This window comes from Stigmatopora argus, chromosome 4, assembly GCF_051989625.1.
Source record: "Stigmatopora argus isolate UIUO_Sarg chromosome 4, RoL_Sarg_1.0, whole genome shotgun sequence".
Lineage (NCBI taxonomy): Eukaryota > Metazoa > Chordata > Actinopteri > Syngnathiformes > Syngnathidae > Stigmatopora > Stigmatopora argus.
In genome coordinates this window covers 23,250,903-23,269,730 of record NC_135390.1, presented here as the reverse complement: position 1 = coordinate 23,269,730, position 18,828 = coordinate 23,250,903, and the positions used below count along the sequence as shown (strand labels likewise).

General features: G+C 56.3%; 2 protein-coding genes across 2 annotated transcripts in view; one reads left to right on the top strand and one right to left on the bottom strand.

Moving 5' to 3' along the window:
* Positions 1 to 513: 513 nt before the first annotated feature.
* On the bottom strand, positions 514 to 7,795 carry LOC144073006 (CREB-regulated transcription coactivator 2). The gene is made up of 15 exons (XM_077598496.1): positions 7,500 to 7,795; positions 6,645 to 6,746; positions 6,429 to 6,539; positions 6,293 to 6,354; positions 5,472 to 5,543; positions 4,435 to 4,532; positions 4,275 to 4,357; positions 4,135 to 4,205; positions 3,796 to 4,046; positions 3,008 to 3,312; positions 2,417 to 2,545; positions 2,144 to 2,302; positions 1,983 to 2,054; positions 1,713 to 1,833; positions 514 to 1,586 (listed from the first exon to the last, which is right to left on the bottom strand). Exons 1-15 carry the CDS (start codon positions 7,728 to 7,730, stop codon positions 1,396 to 1,398), a joined length of 2,058 nt encoding a protein of 685 aa, XP_077454622.1. The 5' UTR covers positions 7,731 to 7,795; the 3' UTR covers positions 514 to 1,395.
* A 2,189-nt stretch (positions 7,796 to 9,984) lies between these two features.
* The window catches only part of LOC144073003 (atrial natriuretic peptide receptor 1-like), a 16,469-nt gene continuing 7,625 nt past the window's right edge, over positions 9,985 to 18,828 (top strand). The window contains exons 1-5 of the mRNA XM_077598485.1: positions 9,985 to 10,337; positions 12,371 to 13,118; positions 14,239 to 14,420; positions 14,509 to 14,622; positions 15,604 to 15,739. Of these exons, the coding sequence (XP_077454611.1) occupies positions 12,380 to 13,118; positions 14,239 to 14,420; positions 14,509 to 14,622; positions 15,604 to 15,739 (1,171 nt within the window). The 5' untranslated portion in view covers positions 9,985 to 10,337; positions 12,371 to 12,379. The remainder of the gene's footprint in view (positions 10,338 to 12,370; positions 13,119 to 14,238; positions 14,421 to 14,508; positions 14,623 to 15,603; positions 15,740 to 18,828) is intronic.

Sequence of the window (18,828 nt, the reverse complement as noted above, 5' to 3'; positions counted from 1 at the left end):
TCATTGGCCACGCCCTCTCACTGTCCAGGAAGCTTCCGTGTCACGATTTTTGTCATGTACGTACTTGAACAAATACACCTCCTGGAAAGCGGAAGTCAAACATTCTGAACGCAAGTCTTGTAAGGCAACCTGGCGCAGAAATGTCCATTTATGCTCCAAAAGGTTTTTCGAGCGCCAAAACGGCAAAAACGACAATAGAAGCAAAATAGGCTCGTGCGCGAGCAAGGTTTTAAGGTCTGGCTTGTCCACTTTTATGAGCACGTCCCCTCAGAGACCACTCAAATAGTCCCTGAGATGAAGCAAAACGTCATTTGATGATGAAATACTTTGCAATGGATTTCACTTCATTTTAGAATCATTTTCACTTGTGACCCATTCGTGTCCACCAAAATGAAACACTTTGCCATTTTAAAAGGATCCGTGTCCATTTTCCAAGGCGTCTTGGAAAGGAGTGGCCATCGCTCCACGTTTGACATTTGACACTTTATTTTCTGCATAAAAAAAACCAGAGACCACAAAGTAACAGTTTTATAAATCTCTGTCAGCTGCTTTGCAAACATTCAAATGTACAAAGAAATAACGACGTCCCGGCTCACAAAAAAAAAGGGGGACTTCGGCCCAAAAGCCGGACGGCGTCGGAACATTCCACGTGTAAAAAGGGGGGACGAAATATGGCCTTTCCGGCGGCGTGCGTCCCTCCGCCGGCAGACGTGGCGTCGCGACGGCTCGCTTGCATAAAAGCGCGAAAACACAAGAAACGCTTGGGAAAAACCTGAGCCTGAGAATCTGCCCATCCGCATCCGAGTTGGGAGATGCCGTAGGAAAATCTTCCTCCGCCGGAGGAACGGGAAGCGTCTCCAGCGAGGACTTCCTGAGTGTGCGAGCGCCAGCGCACGCACGTGCCCGGGAGCATCCTGTCCCATTTGGGTCGGGGGTGGTGCCGCCACCGACCCCCCTGCTGGCGCTGGCTTGGGTAGCAAAGTGGCGAGTACGCAAAGAAAAGCGGTCCGGTCCGGCCATAGCCGGACGCCCAAAGCCCGGACGGAGAGCGCCGGCGAGCGGATGACAATTGGTGGAAAAAAAGCTCAAAGATCGTCCGTCGTCGGCCGGGTTAAAAGCCTTTTCCGGCCGACGGATTGGACGCGACTTAAACGGGCGGACCTGAAGGTGCTCACGACTCTCTGGAGGAAAAGGTGACAAGTAGAAAGGGGTGGGGCCAACGCGGCACGGGGAAACTTTTTGCCGCTTAATGCCGTTGGGCCAGGAAAAACGTCCGTCTTTTTTGGGGGGGGATGGAGATTTGTTGGGAGAGGAGGGAAGGGAAGGAGGCCACTTGGAGGATGATGGGCCTCCTTCCCTCCCCCGGCCCCGTCTGGCCCCGCCTCCCCGACCTGCTCACTTGAGGCGGTCCGAGCGAAAGGAGTCCTCCACGGCCGGGTCGGCCAGCATCAGGTCGCCCTCCAGCATGTCCAGCGCCAAGGCGTCCATCCTCAGCGGGTCGTCCAGAGCGAACGGGTCCATCTCGAAACCCGGCACGTGGGCCAGGGCGTTGGTGATCTCTTTGGACAGGCCCGGCGGAGAGTCGCCTGCGCGCAAACGGCCGTTCGTCGGCCCACCCACGTGAGAATCGGCCGCCCAAATCTTAATTGCCCCCCTCCATCTACGCTCATTTCAAAGCGGAGAAGGAAAAAGGCGCGGCGGGCGGAACCCACCGGTCAGAATGATGTTGGGGACGTTGTGGCGGGCGTCGCTGCCGTAGTTGAGGTTCTGCTCATTGAGGAGGCTCTGGAGACCCGACTGCCGGGCCGCGTCCGCTCGGCCGTCGGCGGGGAACTGCGGCCACAAAGCGCACGCGGTCAACTAGCGTTGGAGGCCACCAGAGACGATTAAAGCCCGGCCCGGCCCGACCCGACCCGACCCGACCCGACCCCAATGCAGGATTGAAGAGCGCAAAAATGGCAGAATAAGCACGGCGGCGGTACCTGCTGGGCGACTTTGCCGTCCAGCTGAAGATTCAGGTACGAGTCGTCCAGCAGAGAGTTGAAGAGGGCATCCTGGAAGACAGCCCACAACGCTCGTCTTAAAACCCGCGGGCCGACTCGCCCCGTTCCACCTGAGCTTCGCCAACGGCCGCCAAACTCACATTGTAGAGGTCGGGGGTCGAGTGCGGGTTGGCGCTCCTCTGCGGCTCCGCCTCCCACCTGGCCGGAGCCCGCGCGCCCACGTGGAGGTAGCGCTCCGACGCCGCACCGCTCTCCACCTGACAGGCGCCGCTCGCGTGCTGCTGCTGCTGCTGCTGCTGCTGCTGCACACATGGGGGTTCGAATGGGAGTTGTTTGGCACACTCATCCCAAGGTCAATTCCGTGTTCCTCACGCGTCACCCCAAAATTACGAGCCAGACGGACGGGGACGTACAAAGTGCTGAGCGGCGAGCAAGTTCTGCGGCTGCGGCTGCGGCTGCGCCCGCTGGGGCGCCGGGCCCAGCGGGAAGGACTGGGCCAAGCGTTGCTCCAGCGCCATCTTACTGGTGTCCAGGGCCACGCCCTGCAAACAAATGGCCCTCCCATTTGCCTTCCATCCAATGGCAACATTTCAACACAAACACCAGTTGCTTTTGGTTTCCTCAAAGAAAGTGACGGTATGGTTTGAACTCAAATCATATATTTGCTTAAGTTCAACTAGGAAAAAATAGTCGCTTTTTATTTTTTTATTCCATTTTGGAAAAATGTCAATTGATGGGAAACAAATTTGCTACAATGCTGTTTTATAAAACTAAATTAGTTTTTCCCATTCAGGTCAATAAAATGTATATGAATAATTTGTCTGTCATTTTCCTCTTTGTGTTTATTTTTTATGAAGGGGGAAAAAAGACACCTGATTATTGAATTTTGAAGTCAACAATTTCAAAAAAAATCATCTTGACCCTCCCAATAGTTGGGTCACAATTTCTTTTTAACCAAAGCACACCAAAGAATGAAAATCCACGTGCCATTTAAGAAGACCTACCTGTGTAATGGAGGACAGCGCGGGCGAGACGGCGGGCGAGAAGGGCGAGACGTGATGTCGCCGGGCGTCCGCCGGCGGCGGCGGCGAGGGCTGCGGCCGTCTTCGCGGCGACGGCGCGTAGGAGGAGGCGGGCTTGCCGGACGGGCCGTGCGGGGAGGGGGAGGAGCCCAGCGACGACGGCGAGCTCAGCGAGTTGCCGAAGGGCCGCCCGCACCCGCTCAGCGACGCCCGGATGTTGGGGTTGCTCAGCGACGACTGCAGGGACGGGTGCTGGCCCGGCGCCCCCCCGAGCGACCCCGCCGCACCTGGGGGAGTCATAAAGCAACCCAAGCGTTACAAAAGCGGAGGGGGGAGGGAAATATGGAAAACAGAGCGGATGGCAGGAGGTCTCCAGGACCGGAATAAGCCATGATTGGTCACTGGGTCAAAGCGGTCTCCAGGAAAATATTGTCATTAAAATAACGGAACAGTCCATTTGTGTCCAATCGTCAGGTTCGTGTCGGACGGACGGAAAAAAATAGAAGCTCGTATCTGCAGTGTTGCCGTTCTTCCACTTGGCGGCACGACACCATTGAATTTCTAACTAAAACGCTAGCCGCCACCGTTGCAAAACTAAATTAGCCATGCCCTCTTTGCAATTGACCTTTTGCGGCCCCGACCGATACGGTGGCCGAGTCGGCGGGGGCCGCCTTCCCTCCCGCCCGAGTCGAGGCGCCGGCCGCCGTTCAAACCCAGTCACCACTCCATTCTATTCCGGCACGGACGACACGACACGGCCGGCGTCCTACCCGCTTGGTGGCGAAGGCGGAAGGGGCCCTCGATGCCCAGGTCGCCGTCGATGCCCAGCTGGGTGAGCGTGGACGCCAGGTTGCCCGCGCTGCCGCCGGGGTAGGCGGGCTCGTCGCGGTCCAGCGGCGTGGGCAGCGGCGACGGGAAGTGGAGGCTGGAAAGGTCCGGCAGCGAGCCGCTGATGTTGAGCGCCGGGGGCGCCACGTGGGCGTGGCCGGGGACCGAGGGTTGCTCGGGCGACACGAACGTGCTGCGGAAGGAGGAGGGAGCGCTCGTTCGGTAAAATGATCCCGCCCGCACGGACGACGACAACGGCGGCGGCGGCTGCGTGTTCGTACCGGCTGGCAAAATCGCCGTACTTGAGGCCGGGAACTTCGCACGACTTTGGTCTGGAGCTCATCATGGCAAACTGGACACAAAAACGGCCGCTTCGGTCAACGGACGGCTCGTCGTCGGGCACCCGCGGGCGGCCTTCCACCTTCTTGGCGTCCCAAGCTTTGGGGAGGAGCTTGCCGTCTTCCATCACGTTCTCCTCGATGGGCGGGACGGGGAACGGGAAAACTGAGGGCGGAGCGGGCGGTCACGCCGCCGTGCCGGCCAGACGGACGGACGGACGGCGGAAAGACGGCGGCACTCACCGTTGTGTCTTCCGCCGAGGGCGTGGCTTCCCGCCGCGAAGGGGTCGCCGGGCGGCGGGTTCATCACGCTGGTGTGTAGCGCCGAGTCCGAGTTGGTCCTGTCGCACAGGAACGCACGGACGGCGGGTCAGCCCGGCGCGGGGCCTCGCTCGCTCTCTCTCTCCCTGCGCTCGTCCGAGCGAGCGAGCGAACGCGAGGCTTTTCCGCCCGGGCGCCGTCTCCGAGGCCGCCGCTGCGGTCAGCTAACGCTAACTTACCTGCTGGGAGGCCGGCGGGCGGGCGGGGCCGGACAAAAGGAAAGAAGCCAAAGAAGGCGCCCGAAAAAAAGATGGGCGGGGCCTCGGAGGACCCCATGGACCGATGGAAAGGAGGAGGAAAAGTCCAAAGCGCCCGCTTTTCTGGAGAAAGGCTTCCTTTTCTCACTTGGCTGGCTCACTCCCCCGTTAACTCTTTGGCTGCCGACGACGGCGCCGGACGCCCAATCCCAACTGTTTGGGCCCTAAATGTTAGTTTTTGGCTCTTTTCCTTACTGGAGTTTGGGTCTTTGCACGCTTGATTTTGCCTTTTTTCCCCCCCCATAGGATGCCAGGATTGCAGTTTTAGCCCCTGATTTGGAAGGATTGTGTTTCTTACTGGTTTATAGTCAAGGGGTTTGTGGATTTTGTTTTCCAAATGGAAAGGCCATTGAAATAAATGCAGGTACTTTTTGGTCAAATTTGACATCTTTGGCATAAATGATATAGAACTTGTAAATATACAATACGAAACGTTGGCGCCGCCAGAAAAGAACGAGGCCTATTTTATCGGGACTGTAAAAGTCGGGGGGGCAAATTTGAAAGAAAAGTGTGGCATGAGAATGGCTCAAAGTGTGTGGATGGGGGGATGGGGGTTGCCATAGCAATTGACTTTGCTCACGATATAAAAAAAGAAGACAGAAGAGTAAAAGGTTGGTAGGTAGGTAGGTGAAGAGTAGCGTAGCGGCGAGCGGAGGGTGAAAAAAAGGCGGGAAAAGAGGCGGAAGATGAAGAGGACTTCACCTGCTGAGCGCCGCCGTGCTCGGGAGACGCAACAAGTGGCCTTTTGCCCCCGGGACGATTCCGGCCCAATTCCTTTGGACCATCCACAAGAACAAAACGGGACGTTATTTGCCGCCGACGGCGGCGGCGGCCCGAAAGGATGACAAGAAAGGGAAGCGCGGGACGGAGACTCCCGCTTTTCACGAGGAAGCGTGAGCGTGTTGAGGGCGCCGACGTGTGCGTGCGTGTTGAGGGCGCCTTCGGGCGGGCCTCCCCGCCGGGTTAGAAAAGCGGCCAGCGGGAAAGCGGCTTCAAAGAGGCACGGCGGGCTGGCTAGCGGGTTAGCGCTCCGCTGCTTCGGCGGCGTTGGGAATGGACGTGGAACCCCGCGTGCACTTGCCCGGCCGGCCCGGCTGACTGAAGCTTTGAACCAGCCCTCCATCTTGGTAGAGGCAACTTTTTAGAATTGACGGCCAGTCGATCGGTGGTCAAGGAGAACACACCAACTCGTTGTCCCGACGACGGTCGGTTGAAAATGGAGCGAGTCACGAGTCAACTCAATGGTCCGCTGGTCGCGCTCGGTGGTAAAGTTGCCCCTACCAAGATGGCTGCTGCCACGCAGGCCCTTCTCTCTTTGTTAACGTTTGGCGTCGACATGGGAAAGCCTGACGAACGCCACGGGCACAAAGAGCGTGGAAAAGAGTAGGGGCGAGGTGCCTGCGCCACGGCCACGGCGAGAAAGGCGACCATTCTCGCCAACGGCGGCGAAGCCCCCAATACGACGGGAGGAGTCCCAAATTCCCAACGCGACCAAAGTAGCTAACGGAGGTGACGGCCGCTACCTTCTCCAGCTGGGATCCGCGGGCGGAGACAAGTAGGAGTAGTTGTAGGGAGCGTTGTCCACCTGGACGGAGAGGGCGTGGTCAATAGAGGCCCTTTCACCCGAGGCACGCAGTGGGTTGGATCCGCCGAACGTACCTGTCGGTTGCGGTAGGGCCCGACGGGCGACACGAAGCGGCGTTCCCTGTGGACGCGCTCCACCAGGCCGTGGTGACGCGTGGCGCGAGCCGACTCGGGCGGGAAGGGGACCTGGGCGGCGGCGGCGGCGGGGAGGGGACAGCGGGTGGCACGGTCAAAGCCCGTGGGTTTGTGAGCGCTTCCGAGCACCTCCGACGGACGGCCGCGGCCGCTCACCTGCTGCTCGTGGGGGCCCCGGCCGATCTGGTTGACGTTGGGCAGCGAGCCGCCGTAGTAGGGGCCCTGAGTCCGGGCCAGGCGCAGCTTCTGAGCCTGCAGCTGAACACCCCAAAACAAATATCCGCATCAGAGGAAAGAAATATAGGCAAGAAAAGCTACTACTTGGACTCATCAGAAGTCGTGAAAATCCCAAGTGGCAAGCAACTCTCGAATAGACCAAGTATTGCGGCTGAAAACTAGCATGGTGTTTCGTGAGTCATTTGTGCTTGGCCCTTTGGGCTAAAAAATAATGATAATTTTTTTTTAAAAGTTGCCAAAGACGGGAAACGTTTTCGAGATGATCGCATTCATCTCAAACCGTTGCAAGTCTCCGTCCGACCGCGCACTTCCTTCCGTTGCTTTCCCGACACACCAGAGGCCTCCGAGGAGGAGATTTTGCAGCAAAAGCGGATTTGTGGGAGGTTTTCCACGCCGGCCGGCCGAATGTGTTCGGGATCCGGACAGGCGCGTGAGACGAGGCAAAAGCCGCTGCCAATGGGGCGCTTGGCTTCCGGCGTGCGTGGGTTGACAGCTCGCTCAAATAGTAAACAAGCCAACTAGCCGCTGTACGAGCTAACATGCTAACTAGGCTAACGATACTCGGAAGCGGAGCCGAATCCATCCATGCGTGAACCCCGAAAAAGGCGACGAGACGGGGGGGTTAGGGCTCTCCATGCAGACCTCCACCAGGGTTCCGGAGCCGTCGGGCCGGCCCGGACGGCGCCGGAGTCCCAGCCGAGGCCTACTCCGGCCAGCTGGCGGGAGGCTCGCTCGGCTGACGCCGCTAGCTCGCTCGCTCGCTCGCTTGCTCACCCGCGTCGACGTGATGTCCATCATGACCTCTTGGAAGGCGGCCGTCTCCTGTGCCTGCCGTTGCGTGTGGAGGGCGATCTTCTCGCTGAACTTGCGGGGGTTGGTGCCGCCGGGGCCGACCCCCGCGGGTCCGCCGCCGGGTCCCGGCGATGGGCCGCCTGAGCCCGCAGACATGTTGCGCTCGCCCGCCACCGTTGCACGTTGACGTTCGCCGGGCTTCTGAGATCGCATCCGCACGAGAGCGCTCACTCCGCCGTCGGCTTCCGTGGCCGCGTTCCGACGCGCCCGAAGAGACCCGATGACCTCTGAGGGACAAAAAGGGACCTTAAACGCCCCATTGTCACCGTCCGAACCGAACCCAGGTGACCTTCAATACATTTACTCGCCGTCTAATTTGGTCTGTTTTTGCGAAAAGGCGACGAGCGAGCATTTGTTTCGCGATGTCCAAATATTCGCCCGAACTATTCGTACGGGATGCTTGATTCGGACAGCTACAGTTTATTGTGTTGTTCAGTTGCCATGGTAACTTCTCATGTCCCACAAAGCAGCTGCCCCCCGACCCCATCCGGCGAACAAAGACAAAGTGAGAGTTGATGTCGGAGTGAGTTGTCTGTCTTGCACAAACAATCTTGGCTTTGGTGTGGACAGAGTGGCAGCACGCACCCTGCCGGTCGTCCTTTGCTACTGCAGTAAAAAAAACAACAACCCGTTTCTCCACAAAACGTTTACCTATATATATGTGACTTGGGATCCTTTTTGGATAATACTTTTTACTGACCTACTCTCCTTCTAACGGTCTAACCATTTTTGTTTTGGGGTTTGTTTTTTTGTGTTGGATTCTTTCAGTGCCATTGACGATGCCTGGCGCTGGCGTTGTACTGAAGGTTAGTTTAAAGGGTTTTTCAAACGTTATTTCTTCTTTTTTTTGGTTGGACTATTGTTAAGCAGAATTAAACACAGGGACTGACTGACGTAATTACTTGACTGTGTTTGGAACAACAAAAACGGATAGAGAAGTTCACACAGCCATGAGATAGAGCCACTTGCTGGCCATCTTTTTGCAAGCAAGACATCACAGACGCCACCCGTTGGTGCCTGGGTTCTCCCGCCTGACTTGGGTGCGGGCGGTCTGGGTTCGACTCCCACTCCGTGGCAGTGTGAGTGGTTGTCTGCCTCTGCCTCTGTGGGCCCTACGACTGACTGGTGACCAATCTAGGGTGTAGTCTGCCTTACACTCAAAGGCACTTGGGTTAGGCTCCAGGGTGTAAGGCCTCCCGGCAACTCTTTCGAGGATGAATGACGCCAAAGACGGCGGTGGCGTGATCACTGTCTTGGACGGGAATGGACGTCCAATAGCATCCAGCCCCCCACCCCATTCCAAACCAATTTTACGTCCACAAACGTTTGCTTCCTTTTGCTTGGCTCGTGTCGAGCCCGGAATAAGATGCCGAGGCCTTAAATAATGGAGAGGGCGGCCAGCAGGGGGCGACTGCGCTCGTCTCCACGTGAACCTTTGCCGACCTTTAGCGGAGGGCGCTCAGCCGGCCTGGCGGGAAGAAGGAGAGTCCGGCCCCCCGCCGGGCGAGCGTCACGTGGCCGCGAGAAGGGCGGAGCGGCGCCGCCTCGGTGCTAAAAGAACTACGTCGGAGTGACTTGAGGCCTTTTGGCTTCCACAGAAACACAGCTGCGGCGCGTGGACTTTGATTTGGGCCAAAGTAGCGCTTTGGCGCCCTCCCTCCTACTGCAGAACCGCGTCATCGTGATTCGAGGGTTTCTAGCGCCAGGTGGCACTCGGCCCACACGGCCGAACTCTGGGAAGACGTGACTGTGATTTGAGGAGTTTCTTTTGGGCCCGAGCGCCGCTCCAGCTCCAGTTTAGGCGCGTTGACGTCGGGCGCGAGGCGTCGACGAGGTCAGAAAGCGGCGCTTCGGTGCCGAAACGTCACGTGACGCGCGACACTTTGTCAAGCAAAGTGCTTCATCAATCATTCAAGGGAACGGCAAGCGAAGGAAAGAACCAAGCACGACGATAAGACGGTCTGGGATTGGCCTCCAAAAGATAAGACGGCCTCATTGTGCGACGCCCGTGGTGTTTTGAGCCTCCCGATACCCGGGTATCGGATTGTGCCAATCGCCGCCACGCTGCTGCTTTCATCGGGTCGGGCCTCCGCCAAAGACGCTCCTGGAAGTCCATGGCAGAAATGATGGCGGCAAGCGGACGGGTGCTTTTAGAGAGTCGGTGTCCGAGAGGGCGCCTTTGTTTCTCCGCGCCGGCCGTCACCGATGAGCGATATCGGCGGCGGACGGCGAGCGACAAACCTATCTTTCGCCTTCATCTCATTTCCTGTCGTCATTTCTTTTCCTTTCTCTCCGACGCGTTCCCCGCCGGCTTCCGAAGCCCCCCCCCCCCCCCCACCCCCGCCCGGCCCCAACCCCGCCGCCTCACCCGGGCCCTCCCCCTTCCGTCCCTCCCTTCCTCTCCTCGCCAGTCTGGCGGCCGATCAGATTGTTCTCCTCCTTCGCCAGCGAGCGAGAGCGCGCGCGACGAGCGCCGGACAAATCGCCGTCCGCCACCGGGCCTCTTGCCCCCCGACGCACGCCCGTCCGCCGCCGCCCGCAACGACGTCCGCTCACCGGCTCGTTGGAGGCATGTGAAGCAGGGGGAAAAAAAAACTGGTCTCGTTTTGGCCTTATCATTTTGTTGAGTGTTTTTGTTTTTCTTCGTTTTTTGGGTTTGTTTTGTTTTTCCGTGGTGAAATGGGAAGGCCGCTTTTGACGTCCGCTTTGGCGGGCGTCGTCGGCGAATGAGGACGAGAAGGCCAGAGCCCGTGAGCTGAGGTAAGAATAAATTCAATCCTAGCAGCACGCAACGCAGCCCATTAGCTTCTGCCCCTCGGTGCCCCGATCGAAGCCACGCAAAAAGAGGAACCACGCATCGGCGCGTCCGTCCGTCCGACATAAAAAAAGAACAAGAGATCGTAAACGTGAGCCATAAAAATCAAAAGTAGGAACATCGTGGGATGAAAACGCAGCTAAAGGAAATTGTCATTGCATCAAAATGGAAAAGATCCCAGATCAATTCATCGGAAGATCCGGTAAGAAAACGGAATGAAACCAAAAGAAGGACAGATTGAAAAAAAAAAAAAATGTCGTCTGCCGCCAGCCCCTCCCACTTTGGGCGGATCGGACGTCCGGGGCCGCCGATCGAGACCCCGGTTGGCGTTTGGCGTGACGTCGTATTTGGGACATAAAGTATGAACGTGACCTTTGGGAAAGGAGGCAAAACCGGCCATGCGTGAAATTCCTAACGAGTTGACCCGGGCGGGCGCGCGACCCCGGCGCCGCCGTTAACCTTTCCGACGGCGAGCCATTTGTTAGCGGGGCATTTCAGGAGACGCCCTGTCCTAGCCAACGCTTTGACCAAAGGCGCTATTTTCATGTAGAAATACAATAGATTTACTATTAGTAGTATCTAGTGTTGCGTCAACGCGGGTACGGGTCACCCTCCGATCCGCCTTCTGCCGTCAACTGAAACGACGGACGACGTCCAATCCGCCGGAAGCGGGAGGCGAACGGTCGCCGCCGAGCCTCCCTCTTCCAGCGGATCGGGCGTCTAGCCTCGTCAACGGCATCCGGCGTGTCACCGTTTCCTCGACCGCAAGGCCAGAGTCGACCCGGGACGCGGGCGGGAAGCGGAAAAAGGCCAGGGGGGGTGCCGGGCACAACTCCGGATTTGAATGCTCAATACAAAATTTGGGACAAAGTTATCCAAATCAAAACTGAACGGGAAGGACGCACACCGACCGAGAGGCAAGTGGTGACTTACGTGAACGAGGCCACACGCCAGAGAGACGCTGGCTACGCCGCCATACTCCCACAACCGTAGCACACAACACTGGCGTTTAAATACACAGACAGGGGCTGATTGCAAAATACACGCAGCTGGCTCCGAGAGGGAAGGGAAGCCCAGAGGGACACAATAGGCCAAGCGCACACAACAATCACCCAGACAGCACACACAAGGAAAACACACAAAACACATGCACACACCTCCAACGTGACACAGCGTGATTGTCTTTTAAAGCACGGGGCGCGTGGTGACTAGATATGGCGGCCATGTCGGTGGGGGTGCTTCACCGCTTCTGTGCGAATTGACCACATCGGAGCCGGCAGCGTCAGGTCTGGTTAAATCCAAAATATGGTTTGCGCGCATGTCTCGGCACGCCACGTTGCCCCCGGCAAGATGGCCGCCCGCCCCGAGCTCTTTTCGCGCTCGGCTTGGCTCGTCCAATCGTCGGCGTGCAATCCATTCCGAACGGGAGGGAATGTCATTTTATAAAAAACAAAACGAATCCATGCGGATCTCGACCGATGGATGACGTGTTTGCAAATGAGTCTGGGAAGAAGTGGAGAAAACATTTGGAGTTGATTTGCGCAGCTAAATTTAGGAGGAGGAATGCGCCGGCACGTTAGGGACTCGTTCCGGACGAAACATTTTCATGCCTTCGTCCGTCTGCCACCGCCGGACCGGGCTTTTGCGGATCCGCTCGCCTTTCCCCAAAGGTGACCCGAAGGAAGTGGCTGGCTTTTTTCTCCATTGGCCACTTCCTGTTGATTTGCTGACAATTCCGGGTCCCTTCCCGCTGGCTTTGGGGCAGCCACGTGGGACTTTCTGTTGATTTGGGGCCGGCTTTTGTGGAAAAAAAACCTTTTACGCCACCTACTATCTCGTCCGACGGAAAAATGTCTCGTAAGGGGGGCCAATTCCAATTTACGAGATGAACCCTCACCCTAAAACGGGAGTGAAAGTTAAATTTATGTGTGTTTGCGCGGACAAATTCCTCAGCTATTTTCTCCGCCGCTGTTCCCAGGCGTCCAAGATGAGGGCGCCGGCGCCAGCGCCAGCGCCGGGGCCAGCGCCGGGGCCAGCGCCGGGGCCGTCGCCGCTGCCTCTGCTACTGCTACTGCTGCTGCTGCCCCCGCTACCGGCGCCGGCGCAGCTGTGGAACGTGACTCTGGCCATCATCCTACCCGGGAGCAACACGGCCTACCCGTGGGCCTGGCCCCGGGTGGGCCCCGCCCTGATGCGGGCGGTGCGGCGGGTCAACGACGACCCGGCCCTGCTGCCGGGCGCCCACCTGCGCTACCTGTTCGAGAGCAGCGAGGACGGGCGGGGCTCGTGCTCCGAGTCGGTGGCGCCGCTGGTGGCGGTGGACCTGAAGCTGGCCCACGACCCCTGGGCCTTCCTGGGGCCCGGCTGCTGCTACACCTCCTCGCCGGTGGGGCGCTTCACCACCCACTGGGACGTGCCCATGGTGACGGCGGGGGCGCCGGCCGTGGCCTTCCACGCCGACAGCTACCTGTCGGTCACCAACACCGGGCCCACCCACAAGAAGCTGGGCCGCTTCGCCGAGCGCGTGTGCCGCCACTTCGGCTGGCGCCAACACGTCATGCTGCTGTTCGCCGACGACAAGGTGGACGACCGCCCGTGCTACTTTGCCACCGACGGGTTGTACGCCGGCCTGCTGGGCGTCAACGCCACGCTGCTGTCCAGCGTCTTCGAGGAGCGCCTGGCCATCAACTACACGCAGATCCTGGCCGACGTGCAGTCCAGCCGAGGTGGGTCTCGTCCGCCGGACCCATCCTGTGCCTCCCAAAAAAAACATGTTTTAAATGGAGCGACGGCCCGCCGGTCGGCGGCGCTCCCGCGGGGCCCGGCGGGGCTCGTGTTTCAGCTGCGGCAAACGAGGGCGCTAATGGCGCCGACGCTCGGCGAAGGGGAAACACGATCTGCTGGTGGGGGGGGGGCAATCGCTTATTGATTAGCCTCAGCTGCGCTAGCGTGTTCATTCAGAAAGGCCATCCTTGACTTGGAGGCAAAGACCACGTACGTATTGGGCGAGGACTAAGAAATACTTTGCGACACGGCGCTTCTGACGCCCGTCACCATACTGGTGAGTCCCATAGTTTGAGGCTCATCCTACGTAAAGCTGGCACGGATGGGAAAGGTAGCGCCGAGCAACGCGGCCAGTCGGAGGGAGCGAGAGAGAGAGAGAGAGAGAGAGATTGAGATGAAGCCAGGTCAGCACCCCGCGTCCTTATATGGAAGCGGCCGGCGCCTGCCTATCAGATGTCCAGCTATTTCCTGACAAACACGGCGCTTCCAGTAACTTCCAGAAAGAGCGACGGTGTGCCGCCACGCCAGCCAGCTAGCCAGGCGGGCGGGCCATGCTTGCCGCCCCTAAATTTAGACGGGAATTTTGCCCCACGCGCGGCCAGATGTCGGCGGCCCGATAAGCCGCGACGCCGTGGCGGTCATCGGTGCAAAAGACGGAGAAGGAAGGCGGGCGGGCGGGCGGGCATTTTTCTTCACTTCCTGCCCAGCTTCCTGACGCTGGAACAATAGCGGCGCCTGCGCCGGCGCTGAGAGTCCACGCCGCCGCTTCCTGACGCGCGCGCAACGCCGCGTTCGTCGACGAGCGCGCCAAAAATTGGGCGGCATTCTTCAATCGTCCGGACATAAAAAAGAGAGTATTTGCTTTCCCCCACGTGGCCAAAACAACAACAAAAATGGCAAATCATTTGGACCCAGTGGAGAAATGGCGTTTGACCGCTACGGTCGCGTCCTTACCGAGATGGCGTTACGGCCGTTCGGAGGCTTTGCAAAGTGAAGACGGGCTACGTCGCCGGACAAACTTTGCCGCGGTTTATTATGATTATCTTTTCTTTTATGTGCCAGTGATGTTCGTGTGCTGCTCACCCGACGTCTTCCGCGAGCTGATGGTCCACTTCAGGCGCGCCAACCTCCCCCACAAGGAGTTCGTCTTCTTCTTCATCGACGTGTTCGGCGAGAGCCTCAAGTCGCGGCGGCCCTGGCGGCGCGGCGACGCCGACGACGCCGTGGCCAAGGAGGCCTTCCGGGTAACGGCGGCGCCGGCTTTTCCGTGGCCACGGGGGCGAGAGAAAGGAGAGGGCGGAGCTTGACCTCCGTCCGTCGTCTTTGGGCCAGAGCGTGAAGATCCTGACCTACCGGGAGCCCCGCAACGCCGAGTACAAGGACTTTGTGGCCGATCTGAAGAGAGACGCCAAGGAGGAGTTCAACTTCACCGTGGACGACTCGCTGGTGCGTCCCAACTAAGATAAGCTAAGAGTTGAGCTGAGCCAAATGACGGCCGTGGCCCGCCGCTAAGCTAAGATAAGCTAAGTTAAGATAAGATGATCCGAGTGAAATAACGGCCGTGGTCCACCGCTAAGCTAAGCTAAGATGAGCTAAGATAAGCTAAGATGATCTGAGCAAAATAATAGCCGTGGTCCACCGCTAAGCTAAACTGAGCTAAATTAAGCTAAGACGATCTGAGCGAAATGACAGCCGTGGTCCACCGCTAAGCTAAGATAAGATGAGCTAAATTAAGCTAAAATGATCTGAGCGAAATGACAGCCGTGGTCCGCCGCTAAGCTAAGCTAAATTAAGCTAAATTAAGCTAAGATGATCTGAGCGAAATGACGGCCGTGGTCCACCGCTAAGCTAAGATAAACTGAGCTAAGTTAAGTTAAGATGATCTGAGCGAAATGACAGCCGTGGTCCGCCGCTAAGCTAAGCTAAACTAAGCTAAATTAAGCTAAAATGATCTGAGCGAAATGACGGCCATGGTAGGCCGCTAAGCTAAGATAAGTTAAGCTAAGCTAAGATGATCTGAGTGAAATGACAGCCGTGGTCCACAGCTAAGCTAAGATAAGCTAAAATAAATTAAGTTAAGATGATCTGAGCGAAATGACGGCCGTGGTCCGCCGCTCTGCCAACTGTGCCGCCTAATCGCGTTATGGCGCTTATGGCCGGTTCATGGGTGGCAGGCGAGGACGCTAATGGCTTTAACTGCGGCTCTGGCGAGGCCGCCTCGTCAACGGCGGCCTCGCCCGAGAAGCCATCTTTCTCACGCCCGCCCGACGCAAACGATGGTCCAAATTGTGATTTGCGCCGGAGGACAAAACGTCAGCCACGATAAAAGCCGAGCCTCCGCGGCCGGCCGGCCGGCCCTACCGGCTTTTCGCCCCCTTCTCGTTGTCGAATGTTTGGCCGAGTGAAGGCGGGCCGCTCCCGTTTCAGATGAACATCATCGCCGGCGGCTTCTACGACGGCCTGCTGCTCTACGCGCACGCTCTCAACGAAAGCATGACGGAGGACGGCGAGCGGCCGCCGGGGAGCTCCGTCACCCGCAGGATGTGGAACAGAACCTTTCACGGTAAGCGCCGCGCCTCCAGCCTTTTGGAAAGTGCCGTCGGTGAGCAAAGTTCTTCTCCGAGAGTCTATGTTATTTCTCCGAGAAATAGCCGTCCCAAAATTCAAGTTCAGAACAAAATGGCAACGGAGCAAAAGTTGGGGAAAAAAAGCCAAAATCAATCAGATGGCAACCCTCCAAACATACAATGGCCATAAAATGGCAGCGCTGGTCGGCCTGGGCCTGGCAAGCCCAAAGAGGAAGAGGCGCACGTGCACGCGCATGTGCACGCGCACGTCAATGGCTTTATGTCAGGCTTGCGTTTGTTTCCATGACGGCCGGGATTTATTTGTCCTTCGTGTCTTCTCTTTGTTTTGGCGCGTCCTCCATTAGCGTCTCATCCATCATCAGTGTCACACTGTTTGTTTGAAATGTCTTCACACACACACAAACACACACACACATGCATGCACACACACACACACACACACACACACACACACACACACACACACAAGACCTTCAACGCCCCATCTTTTAACGCAGGCACGAACCCCCGCCTTTATTTCCCCCCCGACGGCGCCGTCAATCCATCCGCGGCTTTCAAGTCGGCCTCCCTGATTAGATTGAACCCTCCTGCCTCCCCCCCCCCCCTTTTTTTTCATTGGCAGCTGCGCCAGCAAAAGAAAAAAAAAAGCACGACGGCGATGGACGTCCGTGCAAAGTCTGCCCATTTGTCCTCCCTCCCTCCCTCCCTCCCTCCCTCCCGTCCCTTCCCGTTTGCCCCGGCGCGTCCGTCCGGCCGTCCGTCTGTCGGCAACTTCCTTTTTCTTAATTGACACGCGGGTCATTGCTAGGTGACGCACGTACGACCGACTCATTTCATCGCTGGCCTCAGCGTTTACGACGGCCTCGCCGAAAGATTCTGGAAGGAAAAAAGTGGTGCAATTACAGTGGTACCTCGACATGTGAGCTTATATTTCGATCTTCTCGTCACTCGAACGAACGTTTCCCATTGAAATGAACTAAAAACAAATGAATTGGTTCCAACCCTCTGAAAAAACACCCAAAACAGTTTATTGGACTGGAAAAAAATGTTTCATTTCTTCTAATTCGCATCTATTAACAAAGTAACACAAAACTAGCGGTTTAATAGTAATAAATGTGTTTAATATAACTAAAATGAGACAGATTTTGCAGAGGGTACAGAGAGGGAGGGGGTGGGGGACTTTCCACGGCAACGCACTCGTAACAGAACAAACAAATTGAAATTAAAGTTGAATTAATATATACAGACACACTCAAACATACGTTTAATGTAACTACACAAAACAGAATTGTAATTTAGTTGGATTTTTTTTACCTTCTGGCCGGGTTAGCTGTTTGCCACGCCTCCAACCTGATTTTCACTATCGATGGGCTGTTTGCTGTTGTTAAATCCCTTCAAAACAATGATAAACAGCCTCTCATGTCTTGTCTCGAGCTGCTCGTATGTAGAGGTACCACTGTACTAGTGTCCTACGAGTGCAATCAGTGGGTTGGCGTCAGGTGCATCTTGTAGCCCAACTCCCGTCCATTCAACTTTGCCAGCTGTGTGTGCTGCTGGATGGCTTGGAAAAGAAAAAGCTGCCTGGTGTAAACTATCAAAGCCAGTTCAAGACTTTTTCTGGACCTATTGAAAACGTTGGCCATCAAAGTGCAGACTTTAGACCATTTGGACTCATTTAAGAGCATCTTTGTTGAATGATATTTCACCCATTTCATTATATGCAGCGGTGTATGATGACAATAAAGGCTATAAAGGCGTCGCATCCCATAAGACTAGGCTTTCATTTCAAACGATTCCACAAAATGTCGCTTTTCATAAAGAGGAGAGCTTTCCACAATACTAGTGTCCTACGAGTGCAATCAGTGGATTGGCGTCAGGTGCTTCTCGTTTCAGCCCAACCCCCGCTGCTTCAAAGTTTGTCAGCTCGCTCGGTCGGGGCTGGATGGCTTAAGCAAAAGCAAAAGCTGCTCTCTCCCCTCCCTCCCTCCCTCCCTTAGCGGCCCAACCAACCCCCGTACGGCCATTCAACTTTTTCACTTATGTATGTGCCTTTGTCACCTTTGCAAAGCCACCCCTGCCTAGCTAGTATCAACTTTCAAGAGCCAATCCAAGACTTTTTTGGGGACCTATTTCAAACGTAGGCCATCAAAGTGCAAACTTTTGACCATTTGGACTCATTTAAGAGCACCTTTGTTGAATGATATTTCACCCATTTCATTATATGCAGCGGTGTATGATGACAATAAAGGCTATAAAGGCGTCGCATCCCATAAGACTAGGGTTTCATTTCAAACGATTCTACAAAATGTCGCTTTTCATAAAGATCAAGCTTTCCACAATATTAGTGTCCTACGAGTGCAATCAGTGGATTGGCGTCAGGTGCTTCTCCTTTCAGCCCAACCCCCGCTGCTTCAAAGTTTGTCAGCTCGCTCGGTCAGGGCTAGATGGCTTAAGCAAAAGCAAAAGCTGCTCTCTCCCTCCCACAGCGGCCCAACCAACCCCCGTACGGCCATTCAACTTTTTCACCTATGTAGTATGTGCCTTTGTCACCTTTGCAAAGCCATGTCAAGACTTCTTTTTTTTAACCCATTTCATACATGGGCCATCAAAGCACAAACTTTGGACCATTTTGACACATTTAAGAGAACTTTGTTGAATGATATTTCACCCATTTCATTATACGCAGCGATGTATGATGACAATAAATATAAAATAAAAAATATATTAAAAAAATCTTGTATCTAGAGATAATTATTTGCTCGACATTTTCCTCGTATCTTGAAATGCTCGTATGTAGAGGTACCACTGTAACTAGATAGGTCTAAAGCAGTCATCGTGGGCCGCTGTGAGTGGGGAGGGGGGAGCTTTTCCTTTTCCAAGCCATCCGGCAGGCACAGACATAGCTGATAAAGTTCAATCAACGGGGGTTTAGGCCGCTATGGGTAGGGAAGGAGCAGCTTTTCCTTCAAGCCATCCAACACCGACCGAGCTAGCAAAGTTGAACCAGCGGGGGTTGTGCTGAAACGAGAAGCACCTGACGCCAATTCACTGATTGCACTTGCAG

Coding starts and splice junctions, on each gene's coding strand:
- LOC144073006 (XM_077598496.1), bottom strand. CDS start 7,730: ATGCGATCTCAGAAGCCCGGCGAACGTCAACGTGCAACGGTGGCGGGC. Junction 6,540..6,644: donor GGGGCCCCCACGAGCAGCAG/GTGAGCGGCCGC, acceptor GCCGCCGCCCAG/GTCCCCTTCCCGCCCGAGTC. Junction 4,358..4,434: donor CCTCGGCGGAAGACACAACG/GTGAGTGCCGCC, acceptor CTCCGCCCTCAG/TTTTCCCGTTCCCCGTCCCG.